The sequence below is a fragment of the Phalacrocorax aristotelis genome, chromosome 5 (genome assembly GCF_949628215.1).
Source record: "Phalacrocorax aristotelis chromosome 5, bGulAri2.1, whole genome shotgun sequence".
Classification (NCBI taxonomy): domain Eukaryota; kingdom Metazoa; phylum Chordata; class Aves; order Suliformes; family Phalacrocoracidae; genus Phalacrocorax; species Phalacrocorax aristotelis.
This window is the reverse complement of record NC_134280.1, coordinates 4,844,435-4,865,545: the sequence shown is the minus strand read 5'-3', so window position 1 is coordinate 4,865,545 and position 21,111 is coordinate 4,844,435. Positions and strand designations below refer to the sequence as shown.

At 40.0% G+C, this 21,111-nt stretch overlaps 1 protein-coding gene across 18 annotated transcripts in view; it reads right to left on the bottom strand.

Moving 5' to 3' along the window:
• The window catches only part of QTMAN (queuosine-tRNA mannosyltransferase), a 186,222-nt gene that overhangs the window by 88,339 nt on the left and 76,772 nt on the right, over positions 1-21,111 (bottom strand). For 16 of the 18 annotated variants that reach the window (XR_012660581.1, XR_012660580.1, XM_075092800.1 and 13 more), the window contains 2 exons: positions 3,936-4,103; positions 900-1,073 (listed from right to left, as the gene is read on the bottom strand). Coding sequence is in view for 16 of the 18 variants with exons in the window: in XM_075092800.1 (XP_074948901.1) it covers positions 900-1,073; positions 3,936-4,103 (342 nt within the window). In the remaining 2 variants the exon portion in view is untranslated. The remainder of the gene's footprint in view (positions 1-899; positions 1,074-3,935; positions 4,104-21,111) is intronic. The other 2 variants (XM_075092799.1, XM_075092801.1) reach the window with 1 other exon arrangement.

Here is a 21,111-nt window from a genome sequence, read left to right as displayed (position 1 = left end):
CAAAGATCCCAAGTGTGGCCAGAACTTATTATCAGATCAACAGCCAGACTCTTGCAGAGTCATTATGGTGCTTTCCATCCTTATTCCAGCAAAAAAAAAAAAACCCATACCCAGCATTGTGCTGGTTTTAAGAGTATAATCAAATTGCAGAATCATACTGTATTTAGTACCGGTCCCATTGAAGCAAAGTTCCTGTTCAGTGGTGGGAGAGTCCCTTATAACAGGAAAAACAATCGTGCCAGGTTTAATCAAAAGTGAAAAGGATCTAGCGAATGTTCCCTTTGAGCCACATAACCCACCGCTAATTTCAAGGCGGGCTCTGAAAGGAGGGTAATAAAAAACGTCCTTCAGAGTAACCGAGGAAGACTGAAGAGCAACTACCACTGCAGCTAATGCCAACATCTGCAAGTCTGCTCCCTGCTACTGGGATGCTTTCTGCCTACCTGGAAAGCAATAAAAGGAGAGGTAGGGGAGGGAAGAGGGAATAAAATCCCACTGCAACACACCAAGGGAAATATAGCTTCTTGACTACAGGCTTATCACTTTCACTGCTCTCTAGCATTTCTTTCTCCTCCTTGACCTCCCCTGTACAAATATATACAGAGCTGAGGAGCGGGCAACTCCTTAAAGACTAAAGCAAGTGGGAAATCACTAAAACAAGTGGGAAATCACTCATCCTGAACGATGCACGTTTGTACGACACGCGCTAAGGGCAGGCTCGGCAGATCAGACGCTGCCTGAATAGCCTCTGATTATTGAGATACATTTATCAATTAGGGGCTTTTGCATATTATCAAACTCTTTCATTAGCGATGCTTTAGTTGATTAGTCAGAACGCCACCATAAATAGAGAGTTTTGACAGACTGGAGGCAATTTATGACGTGGAAAATGTACTGACCTGCTCACATCAGGAAACCTGACTGGAAAATAAAGAACTTGGCACTTCGGTCTGATCATTTTTTCCAAATCCTTAGGTCTGTGGTCAGGAATCAGCTTCATAAATTTTCCAATGGATGTAAGAAACGATTCCATATTAAAAGCAGAGTTGAACACCACAACATCAGCAACCAAACTGTAAAAAGTGGTTAAGATTAATGAATGAACTGCTGCTGCAAAAGGAACAGAATTGCTTTAAATGCAACGGAAATAGGACACATATTCTCGCAAACAAACAAAAGGTGCAAGTGGAATGCTAATTAAAATCAGCCCTTTCACGTGAGTTAGGAGTAGCATATGTACCTTAAGGAGAAGTGTCTTGGATTTCTGCCTGTTCACTCCGAAATATTTTCAAACTTTTTTTCTTCTTAGCTAACTTATAAATTACTATTATTAATCTGAAGGAGCGCATCCTATTCTATCCGTGGATCACTTTTATTCATAAAATGGTAAGAATGATATTACTGCCATTACCTCCTGAAGTATTATAAACAGATAAGGCCCGCTGTAATATGACTTTTCTAGAAGTAAATTTGAGGAAAATTATAATTCTTTAGAAATAATCCTTCGCACTGAAGGACAACTCACCTTTGGATAACCTACCTGTGACTGACCAAGTACGTCAGGTAGCAGGATACTAGAGAAATAGATACTAGAGAATCTAGACTTTAACCTATGCATACATAATCCTAATTAAAAGTACATTCATTAAATATATATATATAAAGTACACATAGCACACAGTACAAAAATAAAAGTTTGAAAATATTTGGCATATCAATGCAATGTTTTGTTCTTTACTGCTGTGTTTTAAAACCAACCGGATCAGTAATTTTAAGATGTAGTTAACTGATAACGTAGGTACTGTCTCTCTGCTTAGAGTCAGAGTGGAGAAAGTGAGAAGCTATCAAAAAGCCTGAAATATCTGGAAGTTTATCCTGGAAGTGCTGACACAATCTTAGCTACACTGGCAAACACGCCACGCTAACGGAGGTAAGAAATGCTTTATGGCCGGTTGGTTTTCTCAATACGTTATATATTGTAATACAGACCTATGGGTCATAAGATACATCGAGGACACGTGTTCATAAGTCAACGGGCTGGTGAAAAGTATATTTGAGGTGAGAGGCTGTCATTCATCCTCACTGCATCTCACTGCTGTCTGGTCAAGAAAGAGAACTGACACGGCTCACCAAAGCAGCAGGAGTCAGCAGGAAAAGCAAAAAAACAAAAACATTAGAGAGAGAAATAATCCTTTTCAAGTCGGCTGCGGGAGCTGAAATGCTTTCTGGAACCCCACCCTCTTCCCCACCTATGGTTTTTAACCCGTTGGTCTCCACGTCTTTGTACAAACGACCCAGTCATCTTTCCTGCACTGATTTAATGACGGCATGACATCATCTCTGCTCAACTTTTTCCTAGAGGTTCTGCATATCACTGGCAAATTAGAAAGATCCTGTCACCATCACTGCTTGAGCAGCTAAAAGGAATCTCAGCCATCACTGAAAAGTGTGATTTCATTACATAAACTCTATGGAAACACTCGAGAGATTTAAAAAAAAAAAAATCTCTTCCCTAATTATCCCAAGCACCAACCTGGAGATTCAAAGTGCTCCAATTTTCATCATCTCCAAAGTCTCTATGCAAAACTGGGAAGATACATTTTCACATCTCTAGCATTTCTAACAGATTTGGAAGATGGGAAGATGTCATGTCTTTGCAGAAGAGCAGTAGATAGTTACGAACAGTACGGAGGAGCTGGTTTCTATCTGCTGTTAAAAATGGGGTTTCTGCAGCAACACAAACGGAAGATGAATATTATATAATTGCATGGAGAAGCTGTTGGAGTCTGAAGGAGACAGAATGGAACATCTATAAGTATATTTTTTTTTCCTAATAGGAGATACTTTTGTTGTCTGAAAAATGCATATTTTGAGGATAAATGTTTGTCAGCTTACAATAGACATGTGAAAAATAACTGCCATAATAAAGCAAAATATATATATACACACAAAAAAAAATTTCCTTGCCCCAGTGCCAAAAAATACATCTTTTTGTTATAACATCTGAAAATGGCTGCTTCTGTTTCCAAAAGATCTTTCACCGTATCTTCCCATCTTTAAGTTAGTGAAACATGTTGCAAGTGCAGCGGCAGAAGCAGCTACAGAACGGCCAGAGAATAGAGAGATCATTCTTTGAGAATTTTCAGTATCAACTGGCTTGTATTATAAAGATGCAAAAGCTTAACTCGTGCCTTAAAACTCTCAATCACTGTTCCTAATAGCTCTCCTACTAACAGTTAGGTGAGAAAGATCGCGGAAAAGAATTTATTTCAGTTTCAGAACAACTGAGTTTTGCTGTTTCACTTAGGTCTGTGCAGTGCCTCACCACAAAGCCTTTCAGTGTTGCCGTTATTAACTTCTTTCATTAACTCAGATTCGAGAAATACGTTTGTTTTTAGCAACAATAAAGGACCGCAGCCTTTAAAACGTCTGGGTATTTTAGCACTGCACAATTTCTGAATACTAGATGAAAGAAATATAAGGATTTATCTGGTATGTTTACTGCCCTCTCTTCACATGAAAAGTGCTGCAGTACATTTTAATTCCTGTTTATTCCCCTAAAACCCTCTCTATAATTTCAGTTGGATGCAGTAAAAGCTATGGCCGAGCAAGAGCTGATGAGCTGCAGCTTTGCGAGGCATCCGTGAAACGAAGCGGCCGGCTTACGGCCAAGGCACGGGGCAAAATCCGCACCACTAACAGGTACGCCGTGGTAGCATCAGTGGGCTTCGTACAAGAAACCGAGATGAGTTTACAGAGCAGATCGCTTCTGCCACAGCACTTTTATCATCCTCTCTTCGGGACTCTGCTGGTACCTCCGTTTGCTACGGGGTCATCATTTATACGGAGGAGGAGGACTCCTCAGGCTTATGAAGCTGCAAGGTTGTAGAGAGAAGGACACCTCAGTAACACAGAGCGGTGAGAGAAACACGTACCATGAAAGAATCTGGTTGTATCCATACTGAAAATCCCTTTCCTGGCATTTCTGGACAGGATATGCCAATTGATTCTCATGGAAGTAGAGGACCTTTTTCAATTTGCCAAGGTCAGGGCGGAGGGCAGCGAGTTCAGCCAGGTTAAGCACCGAGCTTGCAAAGAGGATCCTGGAAAACAAGGAGAGCAGTGTTTACTGTCTGTGAGCATGCTCGCAGGGGTCACCCCTTCCCCTTCTCCCCACCCCCCCAAGAAAAACACAACCCCTATAGGGACACATCAATAGCTAAGCCTTAATACCATGTAGCAGCATTCGAAGTTTTGATCTCTTAAAAAGCAGCTGCTAAGAACCCAACTAGAAAAGCACCGAATCTCATTGGTCTTCCCAGCTCAGTTACAGAGAGATGCAAAATAAAAAAAGCTGGATGGATTTTATTGAAAAAGGCAAGAAAAGCTGTATCTGAAGGACAAATGGAACAAAGATAAGGCTGACTAGGGAATACTTTGCTTGCCAGTTTCATTACACTTTACTTCTTTATGCAACCAACTACTGAAATTCAATATATGAGCAGGAATGGCACATGTTCATGTTATGACATAAACCCTTTTGATTTATGCAGTGCACTTATCTAGTACAGTCTATTTTTTTCTTCCCACCCTTTTTCTGTTTTATTTTCACATTTTTATTAGGTATCCTCTATAATGAAATGTTGTTTCTACCCTGGCACCCCAGTATTGCCGCAGCACTCCTGCAATTCCACAGTCTACAACGCTGCACGCACCCTTCAATTATATAAAGCAGGCACGAACAACACTAACGGGCTGCTACCTTAGCCTTGTGTAACTTACCAGGCTATCAGAAAATGAATGTATTTAAATGTGTAACATGAAATCGTGACCCTACGGTAACCAGTGGCAGATTTCCCCGCATTCACCAGAAGAATGTGAGAATCTCCTGTCCCCTGGCTAGCGCTGCTTTCAAGCAAACCGAATCCTGAACCTACAGAAAACTGCAGAGCCATAGACATTTCTCACCATAAGGGATTAAAATAAAATAATTGAGAACAGGTATTTATTGCACATAAAACACTAAGCTTTATTAAGCTAAACTCAAATGGTTTCAGCATAGCATGTTTCTGACTTTATTTTTTTGCTATCCACCATTTTAGTGGTTCAGATTCAGAACTGATTTATGCAATATTTAGTTCTTTCGAAACCGTTCCTATTTTTCCTATTTTTATTCCCACTCTTCCTATTCTTTATCCTATTTTATTCCTGTTCTTCCTATTTCTACTTGGATTTCCTGTTCCAGATTACTGCCAAACCCACATCACTAATAGTACAAGTTTCTGATCCTGTCAACCTTAAAACTCATGAACGTCCCCAAATAACGCTATGTATATATCACAATATCACCTATGCTGACACACACCATTCTTAGATAATCTGATTCTACAGAACAAACACTTCCTAGAGAACAGATCCTGTATCCATCTTCATCAACTTGAGTCAATGCTAATCTGAAAGGCTTACGAAAGTAAGAGACGAATGTTATTGCCTTGTTCATCAAATATTTGATCGTTCTAAAGGGACTGTCAAACGGAATGCCAATTAAGCTACGAGCTCGGGTTTATTATGAGCCATACTAAGAGGAAAAAATAGTTTTACATAAGTCATCACTTATTTGTCACGGAGGGTAATAATGTCTGGACCTCCTAAGGACCTGGGTGCCAGACTCAAAGCAGAGGCAGGAAAACTTGCTACGGGCGATGCGATACCCCTGCTCAGAGGTGGCGGTGTGTTTAGCACTAGGGTGACAAAGAAAAATACAAACGGTGCAAAACAAACCCCCAAATACTACTACAGAAGTGAGATTAAATAGTTGCTTGGCAAAATTTTGCCTGTTTCTGGATTGCACTATAGCTTATCCTTTCCTTTACTGATTTCTCAGAAAACCTCTTTCTGCAATGAGTTAGGAAGGAGGCTGAATTGATGCAGGGCAGCGTCTATGAACTCGCCTGCATTTGAACTAAGAGAATTAAAAAAAAAAAAGAGATGGCACATTGGGACTGAAAACACGGGAAGCTGCACGGAGCAAGGCACAAAAGCGAGAGTGGAAAGAGAAGACAGTGGGGGTGCCAAGGTTAACACGATGACTGGAGAGAAAAGGGCAACGGGGAGCATGATGAGAAATGAGATCCAAGATTTAAGCTTGGACAGAACTATGCAGCTCTGAAATATCTGAACTCGCTCAGATGGACAAAGGAATAACTCGGAAAGGAATATGAAAAAAAGATGGTTATATTCACACAGAAAGGAAAATAATGTTTGCAGTACCGGCTTTGACAAACGAGAGGATTCAAGAGCATCATTAGAGGGAGCTGGAGGATGGCTTCTAGTAAGGCAAGAAAGGCTGAAAACTTGGGAAGCTGGGAAGAGGTAGACCCAAACGTTCTCCACTGTAAATGGGAAGGGATAAGACTCAATTAACCAGCAGATCCCTTATCACCGCCCAGCCCATCGATAAACCAGTGTCAAAGGAATACTGTTGCGATCAATAGCAAATTCAGATTTAGTGCCTGAAATGATACCGCTTACATTTCTTACGGAAAAAAATAATGAAACTAAAGCCATTTAAGTGGTAACATTACTAGAAAACACCCTTCTTGAGTCGCTCGCATTATTTCACAGCATTTCCAGAATTGAACCCAACAAACATGAGATGCTCTTATACTTGTTTCTTTACTGCCATAAAAGCTGCTAACTACCAGCGATAACCAATTTCTCCAGCATTATCAGCTTAAATAACACCTGGCAGCACGAGTCCCCGCCAACATGCCCACAGAGCAGCCACGCACGTGGCTCATGGGCTCACGCAGGGCACTGGAGGATATGCTGGAGCCTATTTCCACTTAACACCTATTACAAGGGGAAGAAAGGAAAGTTTAGTGTAATGTAACACGCGACATAAATATATGTCAGTTGTCATTCCATGTGACATCAACTTTCATTTTACCTCGGGTTATTATTTAAGTAATAAATCCTAACAAGGTGAGCTTTATCATCCCACGGAGTGTATCCGGGAGGTAGAGACACAAGGTGATGGCAAGAACGCTCGAAACGTGATAATTCCTGACAGCTGCTGCTTGAGCACAAGTTAAATTGAACAGTTTATCTCAGCATAAAGATGTTATAAGGTTTTATGTTTAATTTAAAAAAATTAACATAAAACCCAGAGAAAGCCGAGTTAGGCAATCTTTCACAAACATGACATACTACAATCACTGTATAAGCTGGATTAGTACTTATTACCATGCTACTAGAGAATTAAGCTGTTTTTAGACCACCAAAGAGCTTTAAATTGCAACTTTTGTCTCTGTAAGAGAAACCTATATTTAAAACGTCCGCTAAATTCAAATTAACAGCCACATCATTAACTTACCATCTCGCAAACCCCCCCCCCCCCCCTCCACAAATTTCAACTGTTGTTATGGTATTCTTACCTAGACCTATCAACGCTACCACACAGAATATATACACCACTCTTCAATAACCATATTGCGCGGATCCTCGCAAAACCTGCGCTGAAGGTCACATTTCTAACATGACTGCCTTAGCTCTCCTCTCCGAAACAGCCCCAAGTATTTTCCTGAGTTACAAATGATCTTGCATAGAGCAGGACCATCACACACGCAGCAGCGCCACTGCCTTGGAGGCTGGCCAGACTTCAGGGCCACCATCCACACAAGCTCTGGTCTTACACTAAGCTTGTGCTTAATCTGAATCACTTCATAGTCCTTCTGACTTCTGAGGAACTACTTATGTCAATTCAGTTAAGCGCGTGCTTAATTCATACAAATATTCATGGGAAGGAAGCTGAAAGGGCTTGCAGGTTCAGAGCCACGATGTGTCCGGAGAACGCTCCGACCTTTGCTATTGTCTTCCCCATTATTTTATTCCAAAGGACTGAAAAGCTGTAAAATATAAAAACTTTTACTTTTCTTAATTACTGGCAGACAAAATGACTAACATAGGTTTCCATTTATATCACGCAAATTATAAAAGTAAAGGTGCTAAAGTGTTTTTCTTTTGCTTTATAAATCTTCTTCCTGTCACGTAACCATGATTTACTCTTTTATGGCATTACCCTAAATCTTTCAATTAAATTCCCATGCAACTTAACTAAAAACACATTTTGCCTTCCCCTTGGGAGACCACACAGGGCATATTTATGTACCTATGGATATGGAGGCTGAACTCTCCAATTCAGCAGGCTCACAGCACAAAGCGCGTTTAAAACAGCACATGGTTTGTACTGGAATACTCTCTCTGTCTGGCAGAAGCTCTGGTGGCATGAAGGACTGCTGGCCGTGGCCACCGTTTGCCTTGCAGCACAGGTAACCCAGCTCTCCCTGGAAAAGGAGGAACACTGTAGGGTACGATCCTGTGGCAGCACAGGGACCGTCCTGCACTGCAGGTGAAATCCAAGGTCATAAACCTCTGCTGCAAAACAACTACGTTCCCAGTAAAATGAGTTTATGACTGTGGATCTGGCACTCCAGAAAAGAGGTATGAGCACTCTTTGTCTGCCAGGCGCCGTGTTACAGTAAAACAGAGTTAGATTTGGGCATCACTACGAATATGAGCCTTTCAGGGGATACAGGTACTAAAAAAAAAAAAAAAAAGACTGTTCATTAGATGGCACTGACTGAATTGAGGAGGAGAGGGTGTGACTGGAACTAAAATCTGGAACTAAAACATTGAGCACTTGGAGGCATCAAATCCCACCGTACGTCTCACAAGGCATCGACTGCTTTTCCCTTGCTGAGTCCCAAATTATACTGTACCTATAAATACCTTTCTTTTTCCTGACATTTCAAGTGGGAGGCCTAACGTCATCCAGCAGAGCCCCAAACCCTCAGACTTTTAGCTCACATAGGCTTTATCCTGGGCATGGTTCTTGTGCACCCAGCAGAGCGAAGCCAGGGTGCCACCGGAGACCGCACAGGCACTACGACCCAACAAGCAGTCATGGATAACCGTCAAGCACAGGACACAACCACACCACCCCCGATGGCTACATTTTCTCCAGCTGATCAGGAAGCAACCAAAATCTTATAGCAAACAGCAGCAGCTGTTAGGGGAGCCATCTGCAGTGAGGTTAGGGCCAGCTCGTCCTCGGGTGAAGGCATGCACGGTTGGGGCAAGAAGTCCTGAACTCTGCTCTGCTCTGCTGCACCCTTAAAGGTCAAGGAAAAGACAAGAGGTATGACCATAAACATATGCACCTTGAGAAACAACGGCTTCACAGACGATGCTGTCTTCAAGCTCCTCAAGACCAAACCGGAGGGCTTTGGCTCCTCCACCATACAGTTTCCTTGATTTCAACCCAAGTCCGTGGATTTGGCTTTAAGATATTTTTCAAATGTAAACCGTGTATCAAATAGAATTATTCATGCCTGGAATGTTAAACAGACCAGTTGTTTTTGTTTATTACTCCACACGTTTTTATGAGATCAACTTGCAGAAGCTGCATTTTTACCACTAGACCAAGAATACACAAATTGCAATCAGATATAAAACGCTTTTCCATTTCCCATTAAACAATAGATGACTCTGAATTTCCGAACAGTAAATACTAATAAGTGATAATATATGACAGTATATGGCATAATAAATAATAAATTAACAGTAATTTTTTTGACACGGAACGTACAAATGTCAAAAATGCTTATAGATATTATAATATATATCTCATAAATTAAGGTTTTTCTAGATAGAACATAATCTGAAATGTTTACAGAAATAATTAAGTCTTACTATTTTAACGCTCTCTATTTTTCAGAGCAAATCACAAGGGTTGTCATGCCTTTCATCTTAATTAGGCCATGTGTTTGTCTTATTTATTTGTTATGTACTTTCATAAACGTTTACAAATATTAATTGTAAAGAAAAATATTTTTTCCCCTTGCTGTAATTACTATATGTACATATAGTGCACAGTGATAAATATTCATGGCTGCTACCAGTTCAATAGTTTTGGATTTGGGGTTTGTCTTGTGTACTAAAACACAGTAGACATTAATAGCTTGTCTGAACTCACACCGCCAATCCCCTTTGAATATTTTCATTTAAAAATACATTCTCCCTCCCTCGCTTTGTAGTACGGTATTTCGGACTGTAGCTGAAATTCCTGTTCCTACTGCCACAGACCTTAGTTACGTTTTCCAGAAGAATTTACTGCCTACGAATCAAATGCCTTTTCCCCTTCTTCGTACATCCCACGCCCCAAACAGAACTCTCAGCTCTCTGCAGGCACACTGCTCTGACACAGCTGGAGTAGAAGGGGGCTGCGTTTCCAGCCCCACTGTCGCATGTCCCACCCCTCCCTGTGTCCCCTCATGCCACCCAGGTTTTCACACCTCTGTTAGCACCATGGGTAGAGTTCTTGAGAACTTCCCATCTCAACCTGCTGCCCTCGCTGATGTTATCCAGCAAAACTAGGATGGGACGGAAGCCGAATAATAGCAAATCTCTCACCTTTGAAATACTCAAGGGGTTACATAAATGGATTATTTAATTCATAAATTATTTGGGTTCTCTCTCAATTCCTTCCTGAATTGATACCTCAAATAGCTGATCGGAATATTTACATGCAATCCAATCCTACAATCCAGGTTTGGGAGCCAGATCCCCAGCTGACACAATTGGTTAAGAGCTAGCCTTAAATGCATACCACTATTTTCAAAGACGTTTAACTCAAAGACACCAAAAAGGATGTGAAAACAGCTAATCAAAACTATCTTTCTATTTAACGTCAAGAAGTAAGCTTGAAAGAGACACTGTCACAGATCAGACTTTTAGATGTTTGGGGGCGGGGGGGGGGGGGGTATTCTGTTTGGATTGCTTTGGTTTTTAGGCAACAGCACTGAAGCCTCCTGAATTTTGTTAAGCGTGTGGTACTATTTTTTCCCCTGATTTGTAATTAAATTTGGCTTCAATTAATTACTGACAGATGCACATTCTTACTTTAGTGGCCAGATTGTTCACCATGGGCTACCTCGTCCTCTCTGTTTCCACGAAAGGAGAGGTTGAGACCAAGCAGCTATAGCTGCAGTGATGGGGAGAAGGAGAAAGCCAGGAATCCGCATCTTCTTCCTTGCTCAGGTTTCATCAGCATTAAAAAATGAAGCAAAGGCATCTTATCAGAGCGGAACATAAGCAGAGCAGAATAACTCGCTGGTGAAAAGCAGCCATTGCTGGAAGGTTTACATAAGATATACGGACTACCGCTGCTCCAAATCGTGCTGTGATGGAGCAAGAAACAGGTGAGAAGCAAGAGAAAGGACGTTGTGTCCAAAGGCAACAGATTCACCCAGGGTAAATATACAGGACATAGTGATATATAGTGAAAAGACTTATTTAAAGAAAAAGACGTGTAAAACTGATGTTCTACTCAATTAGGTAACATTTAAATAGCATTATTTCTTATTTTAAAGTCTGCAAATTCATTCTGTTGGGTATCTTATCTGTCCAACTCTGGAATAAAACCAAACATGTCAGATGACCGGCACGAGAAAGGCAATAAGCCCAAGAGGCTGTACCAACACAGAGAAGTCCTAAGACTACACGTAACACTACTATTCAGTAGCAAATCTGAACAACAAACTTTGAGAAGCATTAATTCACATCACCTGGTGTCAATCCGGATCCAGGAGAGACAGTGTCACGGCTCTATGGACCTCACTGCAAGCTCGATTGGATTTATACCACTGAAGGGGAATCAAACTGAGTCAGCACAGACTCACCACAGTAGTGAGAGTTTCCCTTTGAGAGGTTTATATGAATAAATACTCTAACGACTGAACGGTAAAGTAAAACAATGGCTGCTTTTCCTTTATTTTAAAAAAGTTGTGACCAACTCAAAACTCAAATCTTCTCCCAGTTTTCAAGTTTACACATTTTCTATTTTAAACCAACAGAAGCCCCACTCACTTTGCACAATCACAGAGATGATGAGCAGGGTCTTAGAAAACTGGCTAGCAGTTTTACATTTCAAATGTTCCAAAAATCCTGTTCTCCAAAGTCTTTCAGACTGTTTTGTACGTTGCTTTATGCACCTTGATATCTAAACACTTTTTTTACAAATTTGAAGACTGTCGCTGAAAAGAACTTTGTTTTCTTACCAAATAGGTCTCACATTTTTCTGTATATTCCCTGGCTCTGATTTCATCTCGCACAATCTGTAAACATCAAGTCCTTTAATACGTATTTTTATGGAAGCTCTTAGCTGATTTTCTCAAAAAATTTCCACTCCAGAGCATCAACCCAAGGCATAACTACTGCCTATGAATGGGGACCTCAGGAAAAGCAGGATTCTTCCCAGAAAACTAATACAGTCCTCGAGAAAACTCAGACTGTCATAAAACCTGAGCAGCTGGCAACTCTGTCACCATGAAGTATCCATATGGAAGACCGAGATGTGTCAAACTACCCAAAACGAGTTTGGATAGTGCAGAAGATGGAATAAATAATTCAGTATCTTCAACACTTTCAACAGCAGGTAGTAGATATGCTACCTGCTCCTACAACGTGCCAAAATGTAACATGCGAGTGAGAGCGAGCGAGAGAATGCGAGTAGCTCCAACCTGTTTTCATGGGGATATTTTGCTCGAGGAACTTCTCTTTTTAGAGGCATATGATCCGTATCAGATGTTTGTCAGGAGCAGGCAGCGCTACAGAACATTAGGAATAACTTAGTGATTTTAATATATATATTCACAAAGTGCATACTCCTTCATATACATATATAAAAAAACCATATCAATCAAATATTGCAAAAAATTATAAGGAAAGTGCAAATATTCATTTCTCACCACTTCCCCTCGCTCTTCTACAAGATTTGTTGCTGCAGCACAGCAGCAACTTTCCTGCCATAATAGAAGCTGAGCAAACTATTCAATGTGGTCAGTGAACTGGCAATGAACTACAATTCAAATGCTTCTGCGCTGTGTTCACGCAATAGTTCGGCTCTAACGCTACACTGTGCAGTGTCCATCTTCTTCCTTCTCTTCCCAGAGGCAAGAGCCACACGTTGGCACGTAACAGTACATCATGCATACTTCCAGAAGATAAAGTGGCACTTCTGTTCCCTAAGAAATTAAAGTAGGACTATTTAATGCTTAAGAGCCTCCAGACCTGTAGATCTAATATCTATTCTGTGTAATAAACTAAATGAGAAAGTGCCATTAGAAGAGAGGGCGTGTCACAGCACACTGGTCGGAAGCCCCCAGGAGAGTAGGGGCTCTCTGATTTGCCTGTTGAGGTCAAAATCAAATATCGTAACTACTTCTCAAATATTAGCGTGGGACGACATGAGTTACTCACTAGCCCTGAGAGACCACGACCACTGCAACATCTTGCTGGGCATTCAATGCTTGCTCCTGCAGCATCCCTTTAGGTAAAAGGTGACTCTCAGTCTCTGAGACCACAAAAAAGGAGGCTGCAGGAGAGCCCCACTTACTAGTAGGTATCAGAGGACCAAAGCCCTACCTACATGGAGATATTTATCAACCAGCACTTCACCAAAGCCATGAGGACAGCCCATAGACCAATGTTCAAAAGCATATCGATAAGGAAAAATTCAGCCTTTGTGTATTGCACACTATTTTCAGCCACTAGGCTTTCTTATTAGATCATTTTTTAACTCGGCAAAGCCCATACTCACTACCAGATTTGAACAATTACACCGAAATGGCTGAATGACCGACTGAAGTGAGATATCAAAGAAGTGAGACAAACACCCTCCTAAATTCAAAAGCTGCCAAACATATTTCATCAGACTTTCAAAAAATAATTGTTTTGTCTGTTCCGAATTAAGCTTTAAGTGCCTTAAGAGAGGTTTCTCTGCAAACATGGCTAAAGATCACAAAGGGGAGCATTTGGATTGAATGTAACTCTTCAGTCATATACTTATTGACTAAAACTTGCATCACGCCTGGCATACACCATAAACTGTTTTATTTCCATTTACATAACAAGATTTTAAGTGTAATCTGTATTGATGTCCTATCATTTTATTTCACACGTTATCATAACAGGCCTCTATCTATAATGCCATCAGCAAAAGAGAAGCAATAAGAAAACGTCTCAGCTCTGCAGCTTGGGCAAGGCAGTTTGGAGCTCCTGGCATGGGACATAGGGGACCAACACAAGAGCGGAGGCATATAGGAAAGAAATCTCCCCCTCATTCAATTTTTCTCGCTTTCAAAAGAAGAGATCTTTCTCTCATTCCAAAGATACTGTGCTAAAATAGTGAGAGCTTTTGACAGTTCTGAAACGGAAGCCTTTTGCCCATTTTTAAAATGGTCTCCAGCTCCTGGCTGGGAGTTTTGCAGGGTTAGCAACTGCACTAGTCTCATACAGTCACATTAAAGTCAACTTGTACCACACGGACGGACGCGTTCCCCAAGTGAGCAAACTGAACCCCAGCGCTGCAGCATTTGTAGGTTTTCCCCACATGGAAAAATCAAATAATAAAATAATAAACTAATAATAATGCTTTTAGGCTTCCAGCTATTTAACAAATTATTTTTTTCCCAACACCTGTCATATGTAACACTGTATCTTGAAACTTCTGAATTCCTTTTATCATTAAAGAAAGCTTCCAGTGCTGAATGCCCACTATTCCGCAGTAACATGCAGGAGAAACACACGCCTCTGGGTCTGAAGCCTTACACAACAACGTCAGAGGAATACACCAGCTACTTTTAATCTTTAAGATTGAGAAACTGAGGCCAAAGCTTGCTTATCAAGGGCCACAAAGAGAACCAGTGCCACAGTGAGAACTCAGGAGCCCAAGCCAGAGTTGAAGACAAGCGAGTGTCACGGTCTAGTGATTTAATCAACTCGTAGATGATCACGTCACTGTTTACATTATCTTATGGACCCTGCTCACCACAGTACCTGACAGACGTCCTGAAATAAAATGTTATCTTCGTGAGACTGTACATTAACAATTCAGTGTTTTCAGATACCGTATTTTCAGGCACAGACAGTACCCGTACACGCACACACGTCTGCATGCATGCACACACAGGTATACAACCCATATGCATAACATGTTTATAGACTATACGCATATATATTTTCTGCACTTCTATCAAATTCCACCATAAAACTGTGAAGCACTCCGTTCTGAATTAAGCTATTTAATCTGTGGCCAGGAAAATCATTGACAACAGCTAATACGTTATTAGGAAAAGATCATGCAGCTGTCTGTCACAGAAAGCTAAAAATCTGTTCGAGGTGGCTGGCCGACAAGCTTTCTTAGCTGCAAAACCTGAGCAAAGCGGAACAGTTTTGGTCAAGGTCTCCCAGTAACCCCATTTTTCCAGCGATGCCTTTGCACTACTCATAAAACCTTTCAGGGACTCCTGAAAAGGAAGCTTTACTCAAGTTGTTCATCAAGATGACCGGAGATGTTCTTTGGAAAGTATTTCCAAAGAAGTTCTGGCACACTGGTAGCTGTACAATCATATGGGATTAATTTTCTGTATATATCTCTATATATTGCCGCACAAAACAAATTAACTTCAAAATTCAAAGATCTTTATACAGCCCTGTGCTCCTAGGTACAAATATTTAAGTAAGCTCTACTTCCTGTCAAACACTGAAATGGATATTTAATTACACTAAATTATTATAGATACAAGTAGTAAAATGTCTTTTCTGCCTTCTCTGTGAGCTCCTGCGTCTTGGTATTTCTTGCACTGGGTATAAAAGATAACAATATTATCTGCGATTTAAATTCCTGCTTCTGTTAAAATATTAAGCATGTGCTGGACACATAAACACATGCCCAGAAGTCATCTCACAAATACCCCCCCCCATAAGGGATGACTCTACAACCTGGCTCAGGAAAACTATTTATTTACCACGTTCCTTCCGCCAGCATCTTGCCGGGATTTCAGGATGCCATCCCTTCACTCACCTTTATTTCTTTTCTTAAAAGGAAATGAATAAACAAACAAACCACAAAGAAGAAAGGAACTTAACCGTTCCAGCCCCAACCGAACCCAAAACTCTCCTGTGACCGCCACCTGTATGCCCTCAGCACAGCGGGAGCGGCCCCAGCCTGCAGGCACACCAAGAGGGGGAAATGCAACTCGGGGCTTCATATATGGTATTAAAGGAATATATTTAGTGTTTTTAAAACATATATATATATATATATATATATATATATGGGAAATCTCCCTCTCTCTCTGTGACACAGGACCCATGGGTTGACTTGATGAGAAAGAAGCAAACCAGTACATAAAAGTATAAAAACTTATTTTCTTCCTTTCTTGTTGCCCCTGTGTTTGGATAAATGACCACAGATATTAGTGGAAAGTACACAAACAAGGAGGAGAAGGGCACTAGTAAAGAATGTCAAGCCAAAATTACATCCCTCAGGGTGATACAGTGCATGTCCTGACCGGTCCCACCACGGACCTCCTTAAGGCTACTGTTTCAAGGAGAAATTTAACAAGATTACACAGAAACAGTTCGAGATTGACGTTTTCCAGCTTTGTGTCATGTTAGATTATTTGAATGAATCTCAACTTTTAAAAACAGCCAAACACCAAAGAAAAGCAAACGAGGACTGTAAAGAAAACCAAACTCGTAAGAAATAAGACTCTTACTAGAAGCAAACGAGCCACCCGTGTTGAGCATTAGCCATGGTAAGAAGAGGTAACAATGTCTTTAAAAATACATTCTTTTTCTTGCAAATTTAAAATAAAAAAATGCTGATTATTCCATTAGCAATTTTTACTGGCGACATTACTCAGGTTGCGCCTACGGGTCTTTGCACGCCCACCTCAGGAGAGTGACTGGATGAACCCAGGCTTCCCAGCAGGGCCGCTCTCCCAGCCGCACCACCTTGGGCGTTCAGAGTTAAACAATGCAACACGGGTCAGCTTTACTGAGAGGATACAGCCCCAAAACTACAGAAGTAGCTCTTCAGAAGTATGGGGGGGGGGGGGGAAGAAAACAAAAGCAGGGTTTTTTCCTAAGTTACCCAAGAAATTCGAAGCAGCAAACACTCAACCTCTCTCTTCTCTCCACTCAGCAGCACTCACAGAAAGCCTGTTCTTAACCCTCCTGCACAGACAAAATTCCCTTTTATCTTCCATTTATTTTCATTTTTACTTGAAAGGCAGAGAAGAGTCGGGCTTTTATGTACAGCAAACACAAACTGGACTTTTTTTGCAGTACATTAGACTGTGGTCTGCTTCCACCGCTACGAGTGCATACCTGAACTTCCACAAAAACAACAATTTTGCCTTTCTGATTTAAGCACGGCATATATTTAATGCAACGTTCATCTATACATGCTCTTACTGTTTAAGAACTCGGTGCAGGTGTTATTAATAAAATAAAATTATTTTTAAAAAGGATGCTATTCTATAAGCTTTGAAGCTCACACATAGTCTAACTTAACCCAGCTTGGGCTCATCTGGTCTTTAAATGACTTCTTTCATGTGGTCAGCCCACGAGCCATACGTACTGCTGCTCAATCACGCCACTGTACATCGTCAGCGTGAGGATGATTTGCATGATTTGCATTTCCTGTACCGTTTGAGCTTCAATGAGCTCTAAGCACCACGTACAAAAGAAACCACCGCCAAGTAATGCAAAGATTTTAGTTAAACCAGATGAGACTATTTTAGTCAGGCTGCCAATACTGGGGGGGGGGGGAAGTCTCAGGGATATCCTGTTAAATAAGGATTTATTTGGAGGGAATCTGAACTTTAGATTCATGCCTTTACTTTTAAAATATAAAAGTTGTATGAATTCCTTAATAAATATGGCCTAGCAGAAAATAATTCTGTGAGAACTTTTTTTTTTTTTTTACAGTGTTCCTTAGGTTTTGGCATCACATTATGTTAGCAATTTATTTATTTAATAGTACGTAAATAGATTCTGATTACATTAGTTTTCTTACCATACAAAATTAAATCTAATTAAACCCAATTCACCGATTGCTGGTTAAAATTTCTGCCCATGAAGAAATCTTTTATTTTATCACAAATGATCAATAAAAGCTGTTGGACAAATAACTATGATATTAACAGCATTACAGTGGGCTTCAATGAAGAAGTACTAAAGTGAAAAAAAAAAAAAAATGTACCAGAGCCTCGTTGTCATGAAAAACAGAGACAGATGGGGAGACAGACCTATATGATGCTACAAATAGATGAATATCTTGTAAGGATTTCAACAAATGTTATAAGATCCAGTCAAATTTTGAAAAACTACAGATTTGCTTGTGCTGCTGGACTGAAGTTCACCTGAAATCCAAGCCATATCATCGTCATTACATATATGATTAAAGTTTCAAAAATAACAATAAAGATACAGAGTATCCTTAAAGCCTTTATAGGATCTTTTCTAGATAGTGGCCCGATTAATAATGTCATTACTTAGGACAAACCCTGTGTTAGTACAAAAAAAAGATTAAGGAAGTTTGCTTTAACAGCTACCTTGCAAACGAGGCGCATCCTGTTCCCAACTTAAAAACAAAAGGTGTGCACATGAACTTCATGAGCGATCTTGTATTTTATAGTCAGTCTCTCTTTAAAATGGTAGATAAATTCAGACACTGGAAAGATTAATAAATAATAGCACGCTGATACAGTGAACTGCACGTGACCAGCCACAGGGCGAACATCACGTATGCCTGATAGCAACCCCAGTCAGTCTCTTTGAGCACTCAAGGAATCTGCATATAATCATGCTTAATAAAAACCACAGAAAACTCCCACTGCTGTTGGTTCCAAAGGACGTTCATTTAAGTTGCGTCTTCATTTTTCCCTATTATTTAGATGTAACCAAATATCAAGAAGTGGCAGAAGGTGGAACCGAGGGGTTAAATTCTGCCTCGAATACACAAACTCCACTTATTCCATTGTTGTCTGCAAACACACAGCCAAGAGCAACATTTCATCCCAACATGTACTTTCTATATTGTGACTGTAAGATTTAGTAATCGAAATGGCCACCATATCAAAAACGCATTCTGTCATTTTTCCACTTAAAGATCTCCCGTATAATGCTCTTATTTAAAGGTCAGCTAATTTTATTATGGAAAGTAACTAATAACCTTTATTAATTCTTAGGCTCGCAGTTTTCTGGCATGTCAACCAAATAAATAATACGCTGAAGGAAGACACAATATAAACCAAGCTGTTGAATAGCCTCCCTACTCTGTGAGCAAAAAAAAAAAAAAAAATCTGTATTTGGATTAGACAAAAGAGGTTATTAGAAATTTAATATGTATTTTTTCCTCTGGAAATTACAAAAGCACGTACAGATGGAGGTTTTTCAAAGCCAGGCTGCTGGTCCTTCCCCATGCTCCGAGATGCTGAGACCACTGAATAGGGCGCTGTATCCACTAATGCCCCACCACAACCAATAATCCCAAATAATCCCAAATGATATACAGCACCTTTGGGGTTTTTTTGGTCATTTCCTATATTTGCAGGACATGCACAATATTGGAGAACATAATGAAGAATTCTGCTTACAAACTTTTCTGCTGTCTTTAATAAAACAACGGAACATGAAAATATCCAAGGTAAAAAATATACAATTTTATATCTTATTCTCATGACATCTCTCATATGGGGAGCATTAATAATGTTGCACGCTCTTTAAAATGATGCAAGAATATCCAGTGTTTTATCATGTAAAGCAAAAACGCCGAAGTAGATCAGAACGCAGCATTATTCGTGATCGTCCTTTCCCAGCACACTGCTTTGGGTGAGTTTGTTCCTAAGAAACATTACTACGCTTGAAACTAAAAATAGATAGCTATTTTTAGCTATTTAATCACATGAGGAAAAGACACAGTTTGTGTCAGTCTTCTTTAATTTACAGAATAATTCCATAATATACCCTGCACGTATATCATGAAAATCCCTGGCACACAACCTCCCGGCTCGCACCCCGTGAGCCACGCGCCGGCTGCAAGTGGAAGCAAAATGGGTTTTAAAAGATTCCAGCAACAATAGTCTTGTGACTAAATCAGAAACAGAAGCAGAAGTCATGAGCCAAACAGATACCTATCGGTTTCCTTGAGCTTAATCTGATTAAAACATGGCTCTCAAAAATGTTAAATAGAATGCCACGTCAGAGAGCAGGCAAATGATAAAAATAGTTCATGACAGGAAATCATTATTAAACCAGCATTACTAGTGTATCTGTTATGGAAATTTCCCTGTAATTTTTCAAGGTTTCCCCTTATGCTTTTCTTTCGTTGCCTGTTACGCTTTTTTTTTTTTTTCTCCTCCTCAATGGCATGTAAGTTTGAGATGTAAAAAGAAAATTATCACTGCAATTTTCCAACTATACTCTGCTCAATACCATCTCAAGTGTGTCATACATCAACTTGTCATTCACTTTAACAAGAAATCACATAATATTCAGAGGCAGAAAATGATCCAAAATGGGCAAGTGCCACTATGGCAAAAACATTCACATGCCATCAAAGGGAGGGGGAAAAAAAAAAAAAAAGAGATTAATTTCAAGGACTTTCATAATGAAAGCATCTTAAAAACACTTAAGTGGGGGGAAGAGTTTCTGTGAAAAGCTGCTGAGAATGACAGGAGAGCTGTTCTAGAGCCACCAACTAAAATTAGAAGAACAAAATTTTTGATAACATACTATTGCAGACTGACCTTAGTGTTTTAAAAAACTTACACAAATAAAATAAAAATCAGCACCCTAAAAAAAAATAATAAAATAAAGCCATTATTACGATCCTTCCTGCTGTTACCACTGGGCTTCACAACCATCCTCTGGATTACTGAGCCTTTACAGCAGTCCAGAAAATACAAACTAGACTTGCAGCGTCTTGTCCTGCCTTTAGTTACATAATCCAGAAAAGCTTTTACCAAAAAAAAAAAAAACAAACAACCAAATAAAAAAATTAACATAAAAATACTTTTACAAGGTCTTCTTTTACAAGGTTAAATCTAATTACTAAAGATCTAATTTGGCATATTGAAGAGACTTCAACAAACTTTAACAGCCGCTCCCAAAAACCTTGGGTTTCTTTCTAAATGCCACCAGTAGGGGAAAAAAAAAACCACACCATCAATCAAATCAGCTGTCTTTTCATTGAAAATA